General features: G+C 43.0%; 1 protein-coding gene across 1 annotated transcript in view; it reads right to left on the reverse strand.

Annotated features, from left to right (window-relative positions):
- Nucleotides 1-10,137, reverse strand: part of Rab8b (RAB8B, member RAS oncogene family) — a 60,936-nt gene extending 50,799 nt beyond the window's left edge. The window contains exon 1 of the mRNA XM_013010152.1: nt 9,952-10,137. Coding sequence (XP_012865606.1) covers nt 9,952-10,075 — 124 coding nt within the window. The 5' untranslated portion in view covers nt 10,076-10,137. The remainder of the gene's footprint in view (nt 1-9,951) is intronic.
- Nucleotides 10,138-21,756: the final 11,619 nt, after the last annotated feature.

Genomic DNA, 21,756 nt, shown 5'->3' on the forward strand with positions numbered 1-21,756 from the left:
GGCTTCTTAATAACTACAAAAAGAGCAGGTTTCTTTCTTCCTCTTCAGGAATTAGGTGAAATTCCTTTCAGATTTTTATGCATTTCAATCCGAAAGAAAAATCCAAAACATAAAACTAGATATAGGAAAAGGACATATGTCTGTTAATACTGAGATTTTTTTTAGTCATAACATGTTGGAGAGCAAACTGTTCACATTAAAAACAACACAGGTAGTCAGGCACCTGTGGCTTCTGCTTGTAATCCTAGCTACTCAAGAGGCTGAGACCTGGAGGGTTGAAGTTCAAAGGCAGGCCAGGCCAAAAATAAAAAAAAAGTCTGAAAGACTCTATCTCCAATTAACCAGCAAAATGCTAGACTGGAAGCATAGCTCAAGAGGTAGAGCATAAACTGTGAGAAAGAAAGCTGAGCCAGAGGGTGAATCTAAGAGTTTAAGCCCTGGTACAGGTACCAAAAAGGAAAGAAGAAGGGAAGGGAAAGAAGGAGAGAGGAAAGTAGGGGAGGGAAGGGAAGAGGTGAACATGTATATAAGATGTTGCTATCTCCTTGTCCAATAGAAGAGGTCAGGAACCCATCACAGCCCTCAGAAAAGACCTCAGAGCTTTTTAGGATACAACATTTTGGGGAGCCACTGCCAGTCCACCAAAACGGACATTTTCACCCCAGCTTTGCATATTCCTCCGCTTGCTATTAAAGTCTCTTTATCCTAGTTTCTCTTCGTATATCTTGCCAAAATATTAGATCAAGTCTTTAATGAAAGCCACTTCAGACCAATCTCAAGACAAAAGTGAAACTATCAAATGGCCATTCCTTTTCAAATATATTATCATTTCTTTCTTATCTTAAGGGTAGAAAATATAATGATACAAATCAGTTTTACTCTTCTCCCATGAGGTAGATGAGTGGTCCTATATATATAAAATGTTTATTCACATCTTTTTAAAATATAGAATCCGCTGTGTTTGTCCCAAACACCCAGTCCAGTTCTACTCACTAGCTTGTCACTCAAACAAGGGCCGGCAGATCACAGACACAAACACAGCACCATCTGCTAATTAAAACTGGGCATGAGACTGTTAACAGGCATCTGTTGCATTGTTGGAAGCTAATGGGCAGAGACAAAGCTGAAATGGTTCTTCTAATGCAAACCCAGTGATTTCACTCCGTTTGTATTTGCTATTTATGTTGGGGGGGGCATAGAAGCAGGGCATTAAAACAGCTCATTATGAAGACTGAGAGATAAGTGAAATATCTTTCATATTCCAAAACAACCCTTGCAAAGTAATTATAGGAAGAGAAACAGCATTTTCTCCTGAGGGAGATGCTTTTCGGGGGGGGGGGGCTAACAATTGAAATTAAGTACTCTTCATCTGAACTCAGACATGATCTGATCATCTCTCATACTCACTATGAAAGAATAACGAAGCCATGCAATGCTTTATAGTTTCAACGATGCTTTCAAAGTCACCCAACTATCCAGTCATTCATGCACTGTGCAGCTGTTTAATGCAGGCTTGACACTTCCCTTAGGGAACTCTCAGCAATCCTGAACAGTAGGTACCGATCACTGTAATCTATCACAGATGGAGGAAGTAAGGACCTCCACAGGACAAACTACTCCCACAAGACCACGAAGCCAGGAAAGGCAGGTAGATGCAGGACATGATCATCTACCTGGAAGATGAGAAGAATTTAGAAAGTTTTCTTTTCTTTTACAATGCAAACAATAGCTCTGATAAAGGGTGCTGTAACCCCCATATAGTCTTGGCCATTGAGTTTCTTTAATAAATTGGTAGCTTTCTGACGCACAGATTAAATACCCTCAGTTTTGTTGTTCTTTTACTTGCCCATAAATTGGATTTTTTTTGTTGTTGTTGTAGTTTTTTTCTGGATGTGCTGGTTCAAGGGCTTAAACTCAGAGCCTGGGCACTGTCCCTGAGCTTTTTTTGTTCAAGGCTAGTGCTCTACCACTTGAGCCACAGCACCACTTTGGGCTTTTTTTCTGAGTGGTTTATTAGAGATAAAGAGTTTCACAGGGCTGGGAAGGTAGCTCAGTGGTAGAATGCTTGCCTCCCATGCATGAGGCCCTGGGTTTGATTCCTCAGCACCACAGAAACAGAAAAAGCCGGAAGTGGCGCTATGGCTCAAGTGGTAGGGCCCTAGCCTTAAGCTGAAGAGCTGAGGGACAGCACCCAGGCCCAGAGTTTAAACCCCAGGACCATCCAAAAAAAAAAAAAAAAACGTGTTTCACAGACTTTTCTGCCCAAACTAGATTCAAACCATGATCCTCAGATCCCAGACTCCTGAGCAGCTAGGATTACAGACATGAGCCACCAGCACCTGGCTTAAAATTGGTTTTTTTTTTTTTTTTGTTGTTGTTGTTGTTTTTTGGGTCTGGTCGTGAGGCCTGAACTCTGGGCCTGGGTGCTGTCCCTCAGCTCTTCAGCTCAAGGCTAGCACTCTACCACTTGAGCCACAGCGCCACTTCCGGCTTTTTTCTTTTTGCTTATGTGGTGCTGAGGAATCGAACCCAGGGCCTCAGGCATGCAAGGCAAGCGCACTACCACTGAGCCAACTTCCCAGCCCAAATTTGGGGTTCTTATGAGAAAATTTTCAGGCTATCTTGAGCTATGACACACACTCTCCCCACCCCCTCACCCCCTGCCACTCTCATTGGGCCAATACTTGCAGGGTCAGAGTGCCTGCGTGTGTGTGTGTGTGTGTGTGTGTGTGTGTGTCAGAGTGCCTGCGTGTGTGTGTGTGTGTGTGTGTGTGTGTGTGTGTTTGCTCAAGTCTAGTACCCCTTGAGCTACAATCCCACTTCTGGCTTTTCAGTGGTTAATTCAAGATAAGAGTCTCATGGACTTCCCCGCCGGAGCTGGCTTCAAACCACAATCCTCAGCGCTCAGCCTCCGGAGTAGCTAGCACCAGCACCTTGCTCCTTTAGCTTTTTAATTTTTTTTTTAATTTTCTGCTCAAGGCTGGTGCTCTAACACTTGAGCAACTGTTTGGTGGTTTGGGGTGATTACTTGGAAAAGTCTTACAGCTTTCCTGCCCAGGCTGGCTTCAAACCACAATCCTCAGTAGCTAGGATTACAGGTGTGAGCTACCAGCACCTGGCCCTCTTCCTTAATTCACAGCTCCTACCTGACCCATTTGCTTTTGCAGTCCTGACCCATTTTCCAACAGTCATTACTCTTATCCTGCATTTCCTGGTTCGTCTTTCCATGCTACTTACATTTCAGATGCTGCTGATCTACATTCTATTGATCACTACAGCACTTTCACTGCCTAAAACCCACTTCCTCAGCCCCACTCCAACCCTCTTCTCACTCTGCTATGAAATGTACTTGCCTATAAATTTTCCCTACATGACACAAAGGAGAGCCGGACCTGAGCCCTGCCTGTAGCAGCCTGGTCTGCGTCCATTCCTCCTGCACTCTTTTCAGAGTCAGTTTTCAGGTTCAACTCAAAAAACGAAGCACTGAATTTCTCCAGGTCTTCAAAGATTAGACTTATTCCTCTCTGCGTCAACAGCCAAACCTATTCTGCACTAGCTTTTTCTTAGTGCATCCAAACAATGCTGCTGTTGTTGCCAAGTGAACCCCCTCTGCTTTGTCCGCCCGCCCAACAGCTGGTGAAACTCTTCATCAAAGTACACTTAGGTCTTAAGACAGATCCACATCTGTACCCAAGACTCAGTTTCCCCACACCCATCCTTCATTTGCACAAAGGCTGTTTTCATTCACTGCAACACAAATGGAGATGAATTTAACCCTTCATCCTCCAGTACTGAATTAAGTTTTCTGATCCATTCTTGCTATCCTCGCTATTACTTAGATGGAAGTTTTCTGACAGCTTTAAATGACATTAAATGAAGTTGTGGTGCACAAAATGTTCAATTTGAACTTGCCTGTTCTCTGCATATTTTTGCTTGAGAACTTGAAACCAAGGAAAACAACTCGGAAAATTAAAATCAACTTGCTCTACATATCTGGATTATGCTCAGCCAAATGTTGATATCATCTTGGATAAAAATGTAAATATGACAGAGTTTGTTTTTCAGTCAGTAAGTCTTGAGAAAAGCTACCAGCCAAAAACAGTTTTTAATTTTCACCAAGGGTCAACAAAACTTCTTCTACAAAGAACAGTTGGTAAATATTTTTGAGCTCTGAGGGACACATACAATCTGCTACATACTCTTCATTGCTTTGTTATACTCTATAATGACCTTTTTTCAAAGAATGGAAAAACCAAAGGCTGGGAACCATTTTGTTGTTGTTGCTGTTGTTCTTGTTTGGTTGGTTGGTTTAGTTGTGTTTTTAGTTGCACAAATGTAATTTTAGCTACTCAGGAGGCTGAGATCTGAGGGTTACAGTTCAAAGCCTACCAAGGCAAAAAAAGTCTGTGAGACTCTTATCTCCCAATTAACTAGCAAAAAGCCAGAAGTAGAGCTGTGACAAGAGGTAGAGTGCCACACTTCATCAAAAGTTAAGGAACAGTGTGCCCAAGTGCTGAGTTCAAGCCCCCATACTGACATGTGTATGTGCAGGAACACACACACACACACACACACACACACACACACACACACACACACCATTCTTACCCGTTGGCCACATCTGGCTCACAGACCATTGTGCACTAACCCTGATTTTAAGGAAAGTGAACCCAAGGAAAATATGCAATGTTAGTTACCAAATAAAAGATCTAAAACTGTTCTAATGAGACATAGCTGCACCATAATTACCACCTTGCAGCTATTAAAATGATTACATTAGTTATTTTGCACGTGGAAGGAATTTTAATGGCGGAATGCACTTTGATCTCTTAACCTGAAACTACAGACATGGAAAGAAAGGGCAAAGGCCACCAGCCATTTGTTGAGTTATCCCAGTATAAACTTATAGGGCGCCCTGCCACTGAGGACACTAACATTTCCCTAAACACCACTAATCAAAGTGGAAACAGCTTAACTTTCCTCACACAAAGACATATATACAAAATCTAGTTCCTCTTTGGAAAAGACAGATGACTAATATTTCTGGAGATGATCATACTGATCAGAAATAGCGCCTACTGAAGTGGCAAATTGATCTGGGGTCTACCTGAGGCTGGGTATGAGACTTTGAGGGTGTCAATGAAGTCCTCACCTTCTTGTTTATTTATTTATTTTGGGTCCGGTCGTGGAGCCTGAACTCTGGGCCTGGGCGCTGTCCCTCATCTCTTCAGCTCAAGGCTACCGCTCTACCACTTGAGCCACAGCACCACTTCCGGCTTTTCTCTTTTTGCTTATGTGGTGCTGAGGAATCGAACCCAGGGCCTCAGGGATGCAAGGCAAGCGCTCTACCACTGAGCCACCTTCCAGCCCCTCACCTTCTCATTTATAAGAGTGACTTAGGGTATAAAGTAGATCATTTCTAAGACTCTTTTCTGATGTCACACTATGACTATACTAAATAATGCAACCACTCAGGAAATACCTAACAGGAAGAAGGGGGCAGGGCAGTGGAGACAGGCAAGGAGAAGCCATTTAGATTGTCCTGTTGGAGGGCAGAGCTGGGCTACCTTTTTTCTTTTCTTTTTTTAAAAACAATGTTATTTCAATACACTAGCATTGCCTCATATCAATATTAAAATGTCCATATCCCATAGAGAACATTGTTAGTGTTTTAAGGTTATATTCTACAGGCATTTAGCTGAATGCTAATTAGGGGGTGGGACTAGAGACAGGGTGAGAGAGAATGAATATAGTTTAAGTCGTTTATTTGCATGGATGTAAACAGAACCACAAAAACTGCTGAGATTGTTTGAAAAAATGGCAAGGGGATAAAGGAGACTGATAGAGGGGGTAAGTTTGATCCCCATACATTGCAGGTATGTGTGGAAATGACACAATGAGACTTTCCTTATACAACTAATGTATGCTAATAAAAAAATCACTACAATAAGCCAGGCCCCAGTGGCTCACACCTGCAATCCTAGCTACTCGGGAGGCTGAGATCTGAGGATCTTGGTTCAAAGCCAGTCCATGAAACTCATCTCCAGTTAACCAGGCCCAGAGTTCAAGCCTCACCACGGAACAACAACAACAAAAATGTTCATTACAATTGTGTAAGGGGAGTTAGAGAGATTTCAAAAACTTTTCAAACATTTGTACTGAAAATCCAGTTGGTCCTACTCTGGGCCTATAATTTCAAGTACATTAAAAAAAAATGCCCCTTTTCCATGGTTAACAATTATTATTTAACTGATATGCTGGAAGATCACCAATATGTCAGAGAAAAGATCTACCTTTCGCCACCCCAGAGACTAGAAAGGAAAGGACTGCAAGGGGTAAGACCTTAGTACCATGAGAGAGACTTCTGTATCTAGAATCAAAATGACCGTCTCTCTTTCCTCATGACAGAACTGCTATTGACAGTTTCTGAAGAAAACTACTTCCTTTAAAAAGGCAAACTGAAGATTTAAAATGTACCTCCATGGTAAGAAACCAAACCAAGTACCCATCTTATCAAATACACACAAACCCAGGCATTAAGAAATGATCTCTCCAGTGATGGAGAGCTTATCGGGTTTTGTCAGCCATGCTGGGTTGGACCTTGTCAACTCCCAGTCACCAAAAAAAACGAGGAAGTTACACACGTCAGTCATTTGAGAAACAATATGACTGGGAAAGAAATGGGCCACCAACTGTCATTTCAACTTCCGGTCCTAGATATTGGGTGAGGGACATGACTGCTAGAGATACGCATACCACAGAAGTCTATGTTTTTTGTCAGTGAAGAATATGTGAAACTTTTTAGTGGAGGGATGCACACCTTCATCTTATTTTCCCAGTTTGATTTCAACAACTAAGGCAGTGAGTGTCAAGTATATAAATTCTTCTACTATTTGAAGGTGGTGTGACCACTTCTGGTTGGTGCTCACGGGCTGAATAAGAGGTATGGGATGCCCCCTCCTCCCTGTCAACTGAAGACACAGCTCACAGTCTCTTTACCACATCTACCATACAGGAAGTACAAAGCCCAAGGGCTCAGCCCATTAATGTCTACCTCCTATTCCACATTGTGGCAGGACACATTTTAATAGTTTTGACCCTACAAAGAAGCTCATTTCAATCATCTCTTTAAAAATCCGCAAGCAAGATTCTAATCCTTCAGAGTGAAAAAATATGGTTTTATTATTGTCAAGGGTACTAGTGATTGAACTTATATATGTTGAGTGCATGCTAGACTACTAAGCTATACTCCTTTTCCAGAAATTTTTGATGAGTGTGCTGGTATTTGGGGCTTGAAGTCAAGGCCCTATGCTCTCTTTGGCTTTTTCTGCTCAAGGCTGGTACTCTACTACTTGAGTCATATTTCCACTTCTGGCTTCTTATTGGTTAATTGGTAATAAGAGTCTCAGAGTTTTTTTTTTGCCTGATGGCTTCAAACTGCAATCCTCAGATCTCAGCTTCTTGAGTAGCTAGGATTGTAAGGAATGAGCCATCAGTACCTGGCTTAGAAAAGTAATTTTCTTGTATGTATGTGTTGGTCCTAGGGCTTAAACCCAGAGCCTAGACACTGTCCCTGAACCATTTTGCCCAAAGCTAGTACCCTACTACTTGAGCCACAGTTCCACTTCCAGCGTTTTTGGTGCTTAATTGCAGATAATCTCACAGACTTTCCTGCCCAGGCTGGTTTCAAACTATGATCCTCAGATCTCAACCTCATGAGTAGCTAGGATTACAGGGATGAGCCACCAGCACTAGGCTAGAAAAGTAATTTTTAAAAGCTATTTTTTATATGGTAGGAGATACTTTTACAGAAAACGTGGGACAAAAATTAAGAAAAAACAAACAAACAAACATTATTAAAAAGCAAAAATCATCCATGGAATTTAACAGAAACTGGATCAGTGACATTTGCTCACTTTCAAAGCAAGAAATAACTTCTGGGAGGGACACACGTAGGCTGTACCAAGGCTACCCACTCCACCTGTTAGAAATTCTAACTTATCATCTGTAATTCAGTATACAATCACCAATGGAGAAGAGTTACTGAGGATTTCGAGATTACCACCAGTGTCAAAAACCAATGTCCTTTTAGCTGCTGTACCAGCTCCCAACAAATCTCTTACAAATACACTTGAGAGATGACATTTAAAAATCTGCTTCCTCAGAAAAGAAAAAGTCCCACTCAAAACTGACTGCCAAGAACTTGAAACTCAAACTTCCCCTAAATCCAGACATCACAACAGCCAGCCAGGAAGCTTTAAACCATTCAATCTGCACGAAAGAGATCAGAATAAACCAGTAAGAGCATTTCCCAATACTTGAATTGAAAAGTGCTCTATACCCAAATACCCTTTTTAAAAAAACAGACAAACTATCCTTACAACAGAAATATGTAAACACACGTATTGCCAAATCTCAAGCTCCTAATTACTTCCCAAACCAGAAATCATGGCGAAATAGGCTGTAACAGCCATTCGAAAGATGTCTAAATAAGCTGCTATGAGAGGCTTGAAATATCACCCAGACAACCAAAAGCTAAAAATCTTGAGGTACTTAATTAACTGAAGCTATTTAACAAGGGAAATGATGGTACGATCACATCCACAAGTGGTTTACAATCAGTTTTTATTTGCTTTTATTGTATGGCTCAGTGAGAGGTTTTGTTACCTGAACACCATGTCTTTCTCTACAAATGTAAGGAAAGGCAGCTTCTAGCCAAGATCAGAAAAGAAAAAAAAAAATCTCGAATAAATTGGAAGTAATTAGGGGTTATGTCACACGTTGTGATTCATTTAACAAGTAATAATTAGAACCAAAGCAAAATGTATAGGATAGTAAGCAGAAATTAGGATCGATTCCTTGGCTTGGGGAGTTTAGTAAGCGTTCAAGTTCAAGAATTTAAACAATTGAGGTGTTGCTTTTCCGGAGATGGGAGGAAAGGAGTGAACCCATCTCTTCCTGACAACATCATTTCCCCCCCCCAAAGTCACCAATCTCCGATTTAATCCTCCACACAATTCCACGCTCCATACACATTATTCCACCAAGAGTCACTTTTTACCTTCTCCTGCACTTAACCTAACCCCAAAGTACAGAGGAAAGAGCCACCACTGTCCCCTCCCCAGTTACTGGGAAAGTCCAGCACCCCCACATCGCTTTCCACTTCCTCTCCCTATCCACCTCTCTTTACTACATATGCTGGCTTTCCCCTTTCCTTTTGGGGGGGTCCCATTACTAGCTTCTTTTGACTTTGCCCAAGTAGCCTCCGGTGGTCCTCTGCTCCCCCTAACCCTCCACACACACACACACACACACACACACACACACACACACACACGCTTCCCCATCCTCTCCCGTGGCATCTCTGCCCAGACCTCTTATAACCAGTGTCCCCCCCCCCCTGTCCCCCTCGTCTCTCATTCATTTCCCCTCCACTCCCTTCCGATGGCCTGATCGCGCCTCTCTCTCCTCCCTCGTGTCCTCCGGTCCCTGGACTCCAGGGTCCCCTCTCATTCCTCAACCCTTCATTTCCCCCCTTTCACGCTTCCTTCCTCTTTCCTGTCTTTTTCACACCATGTTCGCATCCCCTTCTCTGTCCCTGAGATTTCCCGTTACCCCCCCAACACACACACACACACCAAACACACACACACAGGCATACGCACTTGGTCTCCTCGGAACCCCCTCCTGGTCGGCCCTGAATCCCCTCACTGCCCCCAAGCCCCCTGAGTCCTGGTTGCCCCTCCGCCCCTCTGCCTCACGCCCTCGCCCCTCTGCCTCTCCCTCTCCCACGGTTCCCACCGCCCAGCCTCCCGGTGGCCCCCGAGCTCCCCGATCTCCCCCACCCCCGGCCCCAAGCCCTAGCTTGCCCCTCTCCCAGTATCCGCCCCCCATTTGTCACCCCGCCGCCTCCCGCCCCGCCGGCGTCCAGAGCCCCGGCCCCTCCCTCACCGATGGTGGAGATGAAGGTGGTGTTGAAGGCGTCCTCCGAGAAGCGGAACAGGAGGCAGGTCTTGCCCACGCCCGAGTCTCCGATCAGCAGCAGCTTGAACAGATAGTCGTACGTCTTCGCCATCTTCTCGCTCCGGCCCTCTGACCGACCGCCGAGCGCGGAGGAGGCGGCGGCGGAGCGAGGCGCCGAAGGGGCCGCGGGAGAGGGGGCGTGTCCGCCGAGCCGCCCGCGCCCCGCCCTGCGCCCCGCCCCACGGAGAAGGCCTGCGCGCCCCGCCCCGAGGGGGCCAATCCGTGAAGGCTACGTCATCCGCGCCCGCGCCGCCAGGCTTCATGGGAGTTGTAGTTCCTTTTTTTAATTTTGAGGCGTCTCGGGCGTGCCCAGCGCGGACTGTCCAGACCCGGCTTTTTAAAGCTCTGTCCCCGGGGGGGAGTGACCTAGGCGCTTCCGCTCTAGCAGGGATGGGCGACCTCTTTGTGAACTTTGCTAAACCTGCTGCTGAACTTTTACTTCGTTGTTTCTTTGTTTAGGGGAGCCTTTCAAGCCCAGGACTTGCTGCATCCCATCCCGAAGCGAGGGTGCTCGGCGCAGCCTCGCGTTACCCGCGGGGGACCGGCCGGCTTTCCCTCCAGCTCCCGCCCAGACCCCCTTTTCATCACCGGGCTGGAAAGGGATGATTACCTTGCCAACTTGAACCCACTTTCACCCCCTTCACACCACACAGACCAAAGCCAATACAGCAACTGTTTTCTTAGAGGATCACCTACACAGACGGGGCTTCCCTCACCCCGTAGGAAGATGGACAAGGAAAACAGAAGAGGATTTTTAAAAGGAGGGGAGGAGGAAAGAAAAGAAGAAGGAAGAGGAGGAGGAGGAGGAAAAGGAGCAAGAAGAGGCTGTTTTAAGGTTCTCTGTCTTATAAAATAGCATCACCTGGCACTGGAACTTTGGCCACGGATATTTAGAAAATTAGATTTGGGTTTGGTCTCAGCTCAGTCATTTAACCCTTGGCACGGGTCATGCAGCTTCTGTAAACCTCGGCTTTCTGTTCTGTAAAATAGAAATAAAACTATATCCTTCATTGGTTGTAGCAAAAAATGAAGTACCGAATGTGAAAGCACTCTGAAACCAGTAAGTCATTGTGAAAGTGTCAGAATTATTATTATTATTTTTGTATTTGTGCTGGTACTGAGGCTTGAACTCAGGGCTTGGGCACTACCGCTTATCTTCATTCATTTAAGGCTAGTGCTCCTCCACTTGAGCCACAGCTCCACTTCCAGTTTTTTTGTTTTTATTTTTATTTTTTTGGTGGTTAATTGGAGGTAAGAGTCTCCAGAATTTGCCTGCCTGGGCTGGCTTTAAACCTCCATCTTCAGATCTCAGCCTCCTTTGTGTTAGGATTACAAACATCAGTCACCTGGTCTCAACAGTGTATTTGTAGCCTGTCAATTAGGCTCTCAAGTAATGTGACAAAGGGAGGGAGGAAGGAGCATTCTGTTATAGCCAACTCAATTCTTCGATATTTTTTGCCTGAGAATACTTCATTGTCTTGAGGATGTATTGCTCAGTCCTCCTTTTATTTGCTGGTACCCAGAATCTAACCAGATAAAACTCCTGTGAGAGTGGGGTTCAGGGGTCAAGTAGCCTGGTGGGAGGAACAGTTGAGAGGACCAGAGGAGCCATCCTGTTCCAGATCTGTTTTCTCCTGTCTTCTTATACCCCACACCCCAATTGTCACTTGTAATATGTACAATACCAAAACCCCCAGAAATTTTTTTAACATTAATAAAAGCTCCTTGGAACCATAAGTAATTTTTAAATGAATAAAGAGTTCCTGCACCAATCGCTGGTGATTCATGGCTTTAATCCTACCTACTCAGGAGGCTGATCTCAGTTCAAAGCCAACCTGGACAGGAAAATCTCTGAGACTTGTATCAATGGGTAACGACCAAAAAGCCAGAAATGGAGCTATGCCTTAAAATAGTAGAACAGTAGCCTTAAGTACAAAATCTCAAGGACAATGGCCAGGACCTGAATTTAAGCCCCAGGACTAGCGCAAAAAAATAAATAAATAAAACAAGTTCCTTTTACCAAAATACTCGAGAGGCACTAATACAAATATTGACATTGGATGTAAGGAAATCCTTCCTGAAAGAGACAGGTTATTGAATAAATTCAACCATTGATGCAACAAGAAAAATATTTGGGCAGCTCTTTGAACAAGTCATCTTAGTGGCTTGGGATTACATGGACACGGAAGGCAATGGTGTTACATTCTGAGTACAATTTCATAGAAATCTTGATTGGCCCATGGACTTTCACCTCTACGTGATGAAAGGTGTACTACATTCCCATTAACTCATATTTATTGATTATGCAGTGGCCACAGAGCATTGGCGGCTGCTGTTAGCCAAATATATGATTTCTAGAGCCCGCTTGGTAAGGACAAAGTTGTTCAGAAGTCAAAGTCATGATAATGAAGAAGGTTTCCACTCTCTAGCCCAGGCTGAGGCTCTTTGCCCAGGCCCATATTCAGGCAAACCTCTGGACTTGATTTCTCTCAGAGTCTTTTCAGGAACAGAAAGCTCAGTTGCTTTATCCTCATTGGAGCATGGCAGAATTATCTTCAAAGATCAGACTCTCTTTTTGAAGAGGTGTACATACTAAAGTAACGTTTTAAGCTGGGCACTGGTAACTCACACCTATTTTCCTAGCTTCTCAGGAGGTTGAAATCTGAAGATAGCAGGTTCAAAGCCAGCCCAGGCAGAAAAGTCTGAAAGACCACATCTTCAGTTAACCAGCAAAAAACTGGACTAGAGGTGTGTCTCGAGTAATAGAGCTCCAATTGTGAGCCAAAAAATCTCTGAGTTCAAGCCCAATACCACTAAAAATAAAAGTTTCATTCTAATATGAATTTAAGTTCAAAAGAGAATTTTGATGTCCCCTAAATTTCCTTAGGGGAATTTTGTACACTGACAGGAATTTTCTTTTAATTGGGTCTTATTTTCATTTCCTTAGCTTTTCTGTGCTGCTAAGTGTATGTAAATTGAGTCTTGCTCTTTGGTAGATTTGTGTACCACTTCTGAACCATTCAGGTGTTTTGATATATTGATACTATTTCAAAAGGAACTTTTTTCTTTTATACATTAATTCTTTTGTGCAACAATAGATTTGAGGTAGCAACTAGGTACCACTGATTGAAGACATTTGGCTCACAATATAAGTGATCCAACTACTGGATCGCAAACTGAGTTTGTGCCAGTTGCTAAAACCCAACTTCAACATGCTGTACCCCTGGCAGGCACAGTCAGTTTGATTAAAAGAATGCTATTGAAGCCCCTACAGAGCATTGTGCATGCTTCTTTGATTACAGAAATCCAAGGCACCTGGTGTGCATTTTTACTTTGATTTTAGGAAGCTATTTTTCTCTACAGGTGATTTAGAATAATGGTACTTACTCTTCTATTCCTGGAGGGGACTCAGGAGCCAGGGGGAGTGGTCTGATTCCCACATAGCAAACTCTCTGGTGATGGTACTCCAAGGTCATCTTTTTGATGGGAGGATTAGGTGAGCTTCAGGTTTGTGTGTGTGTGTGTGTGTGTGTGTGTGTGTGTGCATGCCCGTGTACACACATTGGTACTGGGGCTTGAACTAGGATGTGGGTGCTGTCCCTTAACTTTTTCACTCAAGGCATGACTCCTCTTCTGGCTTTTTGCTGGTTAACTGGAGAGTCTCATGAACTTCCCTGCCCAGGCTGGCTGTGATCCTCAGATCTCAGCCTCCTGAATAGCTAGGATTACATACAGAAGCCACTTGAACCTGGCTTAGGTTGATTTGGATTACAGCTTGAGTTCCTTCCTTCGTTCTTTCCTTCCTTCCTTCCTTCCTTCTCCTTTCTTTTTTTCCTTCTTTCCTACTTTCTTTCTCTCTCTCTCTCTTTCTCTCTCTCTTTCTTTCTTTCTTTCTTTCTTTGCCAGTCCTGGGCTTGAAGTTGGCCTGGGCACTGTCCCTGAGCTTCTTTTGCTCAAGGCTAGCACTCTACCACCTGAGCTACTGTGCCACTTCTGGCTTTTTCTGTTTATGTGGTACTGAGAAATCAAACCCAGGGCTTCATGCATGCTAGGCAAGCACTCTACCACTAAGCCATATTCCTAGCCCTTGAGTTGATTTTTTACCTTCTTCTTCCTGACCTATCTGTGTTCATTTGGCCTTCAGGCTGGCTTTCTTCAATGTCACAATCAACATGGTCATGCTGTACAATTCCAAGGGAACTGTTTACCTCTTACATAGTTGTTCATTTTGGGGCACCCCATGAAGAATCTACAAACATATTCTTGAAGGTCTGTGTGTTCCATATGCAAATTATTGTATTATTTGCATGTCATTTATGAATTATTATTAGAATGTTTAAACAAGTTCAAATTGCTTCAAGACATTTGAGTGCAAGAAATGTCACCTTTTTTAAATTGCATAAGTGAAACTACAAAAATGTCGGGGAGGCCCCCCCCAACTTGTGAAGGGCTGATAAAACTGGAATCAGTCATCATTGGGATATTTCCTCCCAGTAGTTGTATTCATCAAGAACCCAGGTACTGCCAGGTCCTGAGTTCAAGCCCCACTACCTGCACAAAAAGAAAAGCAAACCAGGCATCAACTTGTGCCTGAAACTTGTCCCTAGCCATTGGTCTGTGCCATCAATTTGATGCTTCTGTCCAGTATTCTTGGGTGCTGGCGCTGAGCCATCTGTTGGGCACAGCTGTCCCGGTGAGCTACAAAGATGTCCTTCATGGTGCTTGTCCTCATGGAATGACAACTCAGCTTTTGAATAAGTTCTCTCTGTTGTAGCATGGCATGTGTTGTTCTTTGTCTCTCTCTCTCTCTCTTGACACTTGAGTTCTTTTGCCTGTAATCCCAGCTCTACATGGAAGATGAAAATCAAGATGATTGAGGTTCAAAGCCAACCCCGGGTAAAATGTTAGCAAGACCCCATCTTAGCCAACAAGTTGGTCATGGTCATCTATAATCTCAACTACACAGAAGGCATAAATAGGAGGATGGCTATCCAAGGCCAACCCTGGGGAAAAAAGCAAGACACTATCTGGAAAAGAACTCAGGCAAAACAAATGGTGGCTGGGGACCATGGCTCAGATGGTAGAAGTACCTGCCTAGAAAGTGTGAAGTCTTGAGTTCAAACCCTCATATCACAAAAACAAAACGAAAACAACACTGATCTCTGTGAGAAAAGAGACCTTGTGAATTTCTCATGGCATCTCCATCAAGCTCTGGAAGGACGCTTTCCACATAGTAGGCACTGTTGGATGAGTGACTAGACATCGGACTGTCTGGCAAATTAATAAAGCATATGGGATCATTTAGTTTATAATTTGCTGTTAAGATTTAGGCAGGTACCCACTGATTTATATTCCAACTTGTATTCAAATGTTATTCATTCTGGGCGAGCACACCATTCATTGGGTATCTAACCAATTAGTGTGCCTATCTGTTATTTTTCTAGCTTGTCAAGATCACTTTGAAGGATAAGCCCTTAAAAATACCAATTTATTTTATCATCTGTGCATCGTCTAAAGACATGCTATTTGTTTAGTGCTATTCTGGTGTTAGAATTCTATAATTATCCTCATCAGAGAGGGAGGAACTGTACTCTTCCACCCACTGACAGTCCCTGAGTGATCACTGAGTGAATAATGTCCACTCAAACAAATATTCATTAAGCTCCCATTATGAAGCCAGATCAGCAAGCCACCTGGAGAAATCTGTCATGTGGTTCCTGGCCTCTGTTTTCTCTCAGCTAATTGAGGGAAGAGCACACACAAGTGAAAAGTTCAATATGGAAGGTAGATACTTCACTGGTATGCATTGCATTTAGGGTGATGGGGGTCAAATGCCAATTCTGATTGGCTGGTTTTTAATGCAGATCACTGAAGCACCTATTCTGATTGGTCAGAAGTCTCTTGGTTACTTGACCATCCATCCTGATTGTCCAGGCTTCTACTTTGATTAGACACTGCTTATTAAAAATTTGTAGATTGCCACTGGATACAATACTTTTTAAATATGGGATGACAATTTTTAAAATTATTGTATCTGCTTGATGAATGAGTCTTTCCTAGCTCAGGTTCTATGACAAAGCCATGGTGTAAAGAAGGTGAAGGAGGTCTGAACACGACCAAGGTAAGACTACCTCTGCCATAAGCCCCATAAACTTGGGCAAGGATCAAGGCCAATGGCCAGATGAAGACACTTCTTCTTTTGGGGCCAGGGGTGAATCCCTAGGTACTCAGAATAAAAAAGAAGCCCCTTTTAACCACCAGTATTTCACACCTGTAATTCAAAATACTAAGGAGGCTGAGATCTGAGGATCACGGTTTGAAGCCAGACTGAACAGGAAAGTCCATGAGACTCTTATCTCCAATTAACCACCAAAAAGCCAGAGTAGAGCTAGCCTTGAGTAGAAAAGCCAAGCAAGAACATGAGGCTCTGAGTTTAAGCCCCAGTGCTGCATACACACACACACACACACACACACACACACACACACACACACACACACACACACCACACCCAAAAGAAGCCCTTAAGTTGCAACTCTTCTGAATGATTCCACTTCTGGACAGGAATCATCTCACAGAGTCACAATGCAAACTCCTCTTTGTACAAACTACTATGTGCTAATAAAAATATAAGTAAACAGTGAAGGGGAGACAGTGATCAAGATGCATTGTACCCATATTCTGACTTGCTGAATTGAGAGCCCTTGTCACAACAGAAAAAGGTTTCTGAGGATAAAATGTTAGCAAAATTCATTGCTTTACATTAACCTAGGCATTGCCATGTATTTTGGGTAGAGCTTCTTGTAAGCAAGTTTTGGCCTGTGTGTGGGGTGTGGTACTGGGACTTGAACTCAGAGCCTGGGAACCTTAGCTTTTTCGTTTAAAGACACTCTGCCACTTGAGCCACAGATCACTTCCAGCTAATAGGTGGTTAATTGTCTTCCCAGTGTGACTTTGAACCTTGATCTTCAAATCTCAGGCTCCTGAGTAGCTAGGATTATAGGCATGAGCCATTACCAGTTATTGGGGTAGAACATCTTGAAAAAGTTTTGAAAGTCTTTCTTTTTCTTAGTGGTAGGGATAGAACCCAGAGTCCTGCAAAGTAGGCAAGCACTGTACTACTAAGCTACTATCTTCTACCTAAGTAAGTCTTTGCTAGTCAACCTTAAAATGGACTTTGATCCAGTAGCTGAGTCCAGATTACTGAAAGTCCCAATCAGAATCCTAACTGATGTTGGGATGCTTATAGTATTAATAAAATGTATTTTATGACTTAAATTAGTGAAAAGACTTATTTGATCATCTATATGTGAAAGAATCACATATAGGTCATTAAGAGTTCATTAAGGAGAGAGTTTATGACCTGTCTGAGAGCTGTTTTCTCCCCCCGCCCCCACCTCTCACATCTATATCTCTATCTCCATCTCTCTGCTCTTCAAAGTAGTATGCAGTAGTAAAATGTCTTCCTGAAACTCCTGGGTCCCTTGCTTCCAGATTCAAACAGATTGGAATAGAGAGTTTAAATAAGCCAGGTACCAGTGGCTGACACCTATAATCCTAGCTACTCAGGAGACTGGATCTACGACTTTAGGTTTAAAGCCAGCCTGGGCAAGAAAATCCTTGAGATCCTTATCTTCAATTAACAACCAAAAAAACAGAAGTGGAGCTATAGCTCTAGTGGTAGGTCACTGGCCTTGAACAGAAAAAGCTAAGGGACAGGCTCTGAGTCCAAACCCCACTACTGGAACAAGTAACTGAATATTAGGGGACTGGATCAGAAAATTCCTTTCCATCTGTAAAGTCTCTCAGGTTGCTGATCCATGCTCCCGTGACAGAATACCTGAGGATTGGAGATTCTGGTCTCACAGCATGGTCTCCCAAGCCTGCGCTCACCAAAATCCCTTGGTGGATGGAGGGATTTTCCAGCAGCCTCAGAGGACTTTTGGGGTCCCAGACAGGGTGTAGTTCTGGGAAATGGGGCCCCGAGGCACCTAGTTCCTTGTTCTAAGGTACATTTAGTTCACCCTTATGACTCAAGTCATTGGTACTTCTGTCTTCCCAAGAAGTACAAAGTTTCAGTCCTTCCCAAGGCAGTGATTTACAGTCACTACAGTACTGAATTAAAGACATAGAAAAAAAAGAAAGTCTGCTTTGTCTTTTGAGCCAAACCCAACCAGATTCTTGCCTCTGATTCCTGCTTCATATGGCTAATCATTTCTTGAAAAACTTGGAGAGGTTATTTCATAATTAAACAGCCAAGACTTATAAACAGTGTTAAATCAGAGAATGTGTCCAACAGCTCCAGAACATCTGATAAAACGTTCTGTCTCTTTGCAACATTGCTTGTTTAGACAGAACTGTACAGTTCTGAGGAGTTAACAAGAAATTAAGCTAAGAGCTTTGATTATTGTTTTGTGTGTGTGTGTGTGTGTGTGTGTGTGTGTGTGTGTGTGTGTGTGTCTGCCAGTACTGAGGATTGAACTTGGGGACTAAGCACTGACACTTAGCTTTGTTGCTCAAGTTGGCCCCATACCACTTGAGCCACAGCTCCACTTTCAGCTTTTTGCTGCCTAATTGGAGATGAGTCTCGTGTTCTTTTTCTGCCCTGACTCACTTTGAGCCATGATCCTCTGATCTTAGGTTTTGGAGGAGCTAGGAGAACAGGAGTGAGCCATATCACCAGGCTTGCTTACTTTGTTTTCAAAGACTAAACAATTAGAAAATGATGGTGCTAATCTAGTAGAATGCTAAAACAAAAACAAAAACAAAAAAACAGAATTTCTTTGGGTCAGGATGAAAATTCAAATTAAGAAAAACTGCTAATGAAATCCCAATCACATAGTAATTTTCCACCTATTACTTGCAGAAATCCAAGTAGTTCAATCGCCTGATTAGGCCTGTTTGAAGGATTATTACAACATCTTAATCTTGCTGCCGTGAATAGCATCATTGGGGCTTAATATTCATTGAGATTTTTATGAAAGAAACAGAGAGGTTTCCATATGTCTCGAGAGCAAAACATTTGTGTTTCCCATCTGCTACTCAGGAGTAGTTTTGTGAAAAAAAGAAATGCAAATTGCCTGGCTCTTTAATTACTTTGGGACTAGGCCACACTAGAGTTGGGACCTTGGGCAGCCAATTCACTGCTGGGAGAAGTAGTTTACTTAGCCACTAAATCAAAGAATTTTTATTTTTAATAAGCAAATACCATGAAAAGAAACTGAATACTAAAATTCTTTGTCTTTTTTTTTTTTGGTGCCAGTTCTGGGATTTGAATTCAGGGCCTGGGTACTGTCCCTGAGCTTTTGTGCTCAAGGCTAGCACTCTATCACTTGAGTCAGGGCTCCACTTCTGGATTTTTTGTAGTTAATTGGACATAAGAGTCTCATAGACTTTTCTGCTTGGGCTGGATTCAAACCACAATCCTCATATCTCAGCCTCCTGAGTAAGAAGGATTACAACTTTTCTCTACCGGCACTTGGATTACTGATGCTATTTCTAACTTTCCTTATAATTTCTCTCACTGCTATTATTAGAACATAGAATGTAAGAAGTTGTCTAATGAGGGGTGGGAATGTGGCTTAGTGGTAGAGTGTTTGCCTAGCATGCACAAAGCCCTGGGTTCAATTCCTCAGCACTACATAAGTGGTGCTGTGGCTCAAGTGGTAGAGTGCTAGCCTTGAGCATAAAAAAAGAATCTCAGGGACAGTGCCCAGGCCCTGAGTTCAAGCCCCAAGACTGGCAAAAAGACAAAAAAAGATTAAAAAGAGAAGTTGACTCATGTAAGTGGCCAGGACTTCTAGGGACCTCTTTTTTTTTTCTAGAAGATTATTTTCTGCTTAAGATGCCATCATACCAGTGACTGGAGAGAGTGTTTATTCCAGTGTTTCTCAAAGTATGGGTGCCTCAGAGCATCCGATGAATACACAGTGGTGAGGAGGTGATGGGAGGAAGGGAAAACATTCCCTGGACACAGTCCTTCAACCTCTCCAAAGCTTTAATACACTGAGGTGCCTGAGCCTGTCCACAACCGGGCATGACAAACTCCTTTTTTGGTCTTATGGCACCTGTGTTCTGCAGAATATTCATTGGGAAGCTGACTTAATCTAAACCCTTTTGTTTAAGTAGAAAGATGTCAGATGGACAAGGCCTGCTGTCAAGATCGGAATCAGCAGGTTTACTGTAAGCTCTCAGGAAAGTTGGCAGGGTCTTTTCCCACAGTTCCAGACAAACTAGACTCAGAAACTTGTCCCTGCCTCCCTGTCTCTGCCTTCCAGGTTCTCTTGAGTCCCAGGGCAGGAACCTCTGCTGCCAACCCCCCATCACCATCATAACTTCAGGACTTAGGGAAAATATAGTAGTTATATCCTCCCTACCTGGGGATACTAAGCTGAAATAAAATTTAACTAGAAGCCAGGAGCCAGTGGCTCACAGTGTAATCCTAGCTACTCAGGTGGCTGAGACCTGAGGATCATGGTTCAAAGCTATCCCCAGCAGGAAAAGTTCATGAGACTCTTTTTTTTTTTCTTTTTTGCCAGTCCTAGGGCTTGAACTCAGGGCCTGGGCACTGTCCCTTACCCTCTCTGTGCTCAAGACTAGCGCTCTACTAACTTGAGCCATGGCGCCACTTCTGGCCTTTTCTGTTTATGTAGCACTGAGGAATCAAACCCAGGGCTACCACTAAGCCACATTCCCAGTCCTGATGAGACTCTTATCTCCAATTATCCACACTAGAAAGCCAAAGCCAGAAGTGGAGCTGTGGCTCAAGTGATAGAGAGCTAACCTTGAGCCAAAGAGCTCTGGGACAGCACCCAGGCCCTGAGTTCAAGCTTGAGGATGGACACACACAAATCAATCACCTAAAAAGAGAAGTATATCTACCCAGACTTATGACAATGCAAAGAATCAAACCCTTGATTTCTCAATAATATTCTGTATGTTTTGTTTTTGTATGTATGTGTGCTTTGTATTCGAGAAAGGAAAAAAAGGACTAATGTCAAGCTAACATTTGCCATTTTTCTTTTGTAGTGTTCTGTAATTGGAGAATTATAGAATGTATCAACACTCACATGGGCCCAGGCTAATTTCCAATGACATTTAAAATGTTATAAAATGATCTACACAATGAAACATTATTAGAGATGAATTATTTAAATTTCTTGAGAGGATGACTTATATTCACATTGTTACCTTCATGACTAACTCAGGGCTGGGCATATATTAACCACATAGTGCTAAATATGTTTGCATTAATTAGCAAATGATAATGTCATGATTGGTTTTTAACAAGATTAAATAATGGCAATAATACATTAACTGTTCTAATATTCTCCTGTGAGGGCCAAGGGCCATGAATTCTGGTTAAGTCTTATAAATACAGGCCATTTTAACACTCCTCATTTGGGATCTTCTGGTTTCATAAACAACTGCCTTGTGATGTATCTCTTTAGATAGTAATGAAAGGTAATATTTCTATACTTGACTTTTAAACACATAGACTTAATGTGTTGGTAGATACTAAAGTCTATCTTCCAGGCACTGTAGAATTCCCCCTTTCAGCCACTTGGCCACATGTAAACACCCCAAGATGACACGTGGAATAATGCTGAGAAATGCATGATCTTTGAAAGGACCTGTGAGTCATCAAAGCAAGATTGAGTCATGTGGATAAATTATAGTTTGTGTTCTGCATATTTCACTCATTTAACAACTGCCTTTTCTTTTCTTTGAGAC

Source organism: Dipodomys ordii, unplaced genomic scaffold (genome assembly GCF_000151885.1).
Source record: "Dipodomys ordii isolate 6190 unplaced genomic scaffold, Dord_2.0 Scaffold11, whole genome shotgun sequence".
Classification (NCBI taxonomy): domain Eukaryota; kingdom Metazoa; phylum Chordata; class Mammalia; order Rodentia; family Heteromyidae; genus Dipodomys; species Dipodomys ordii.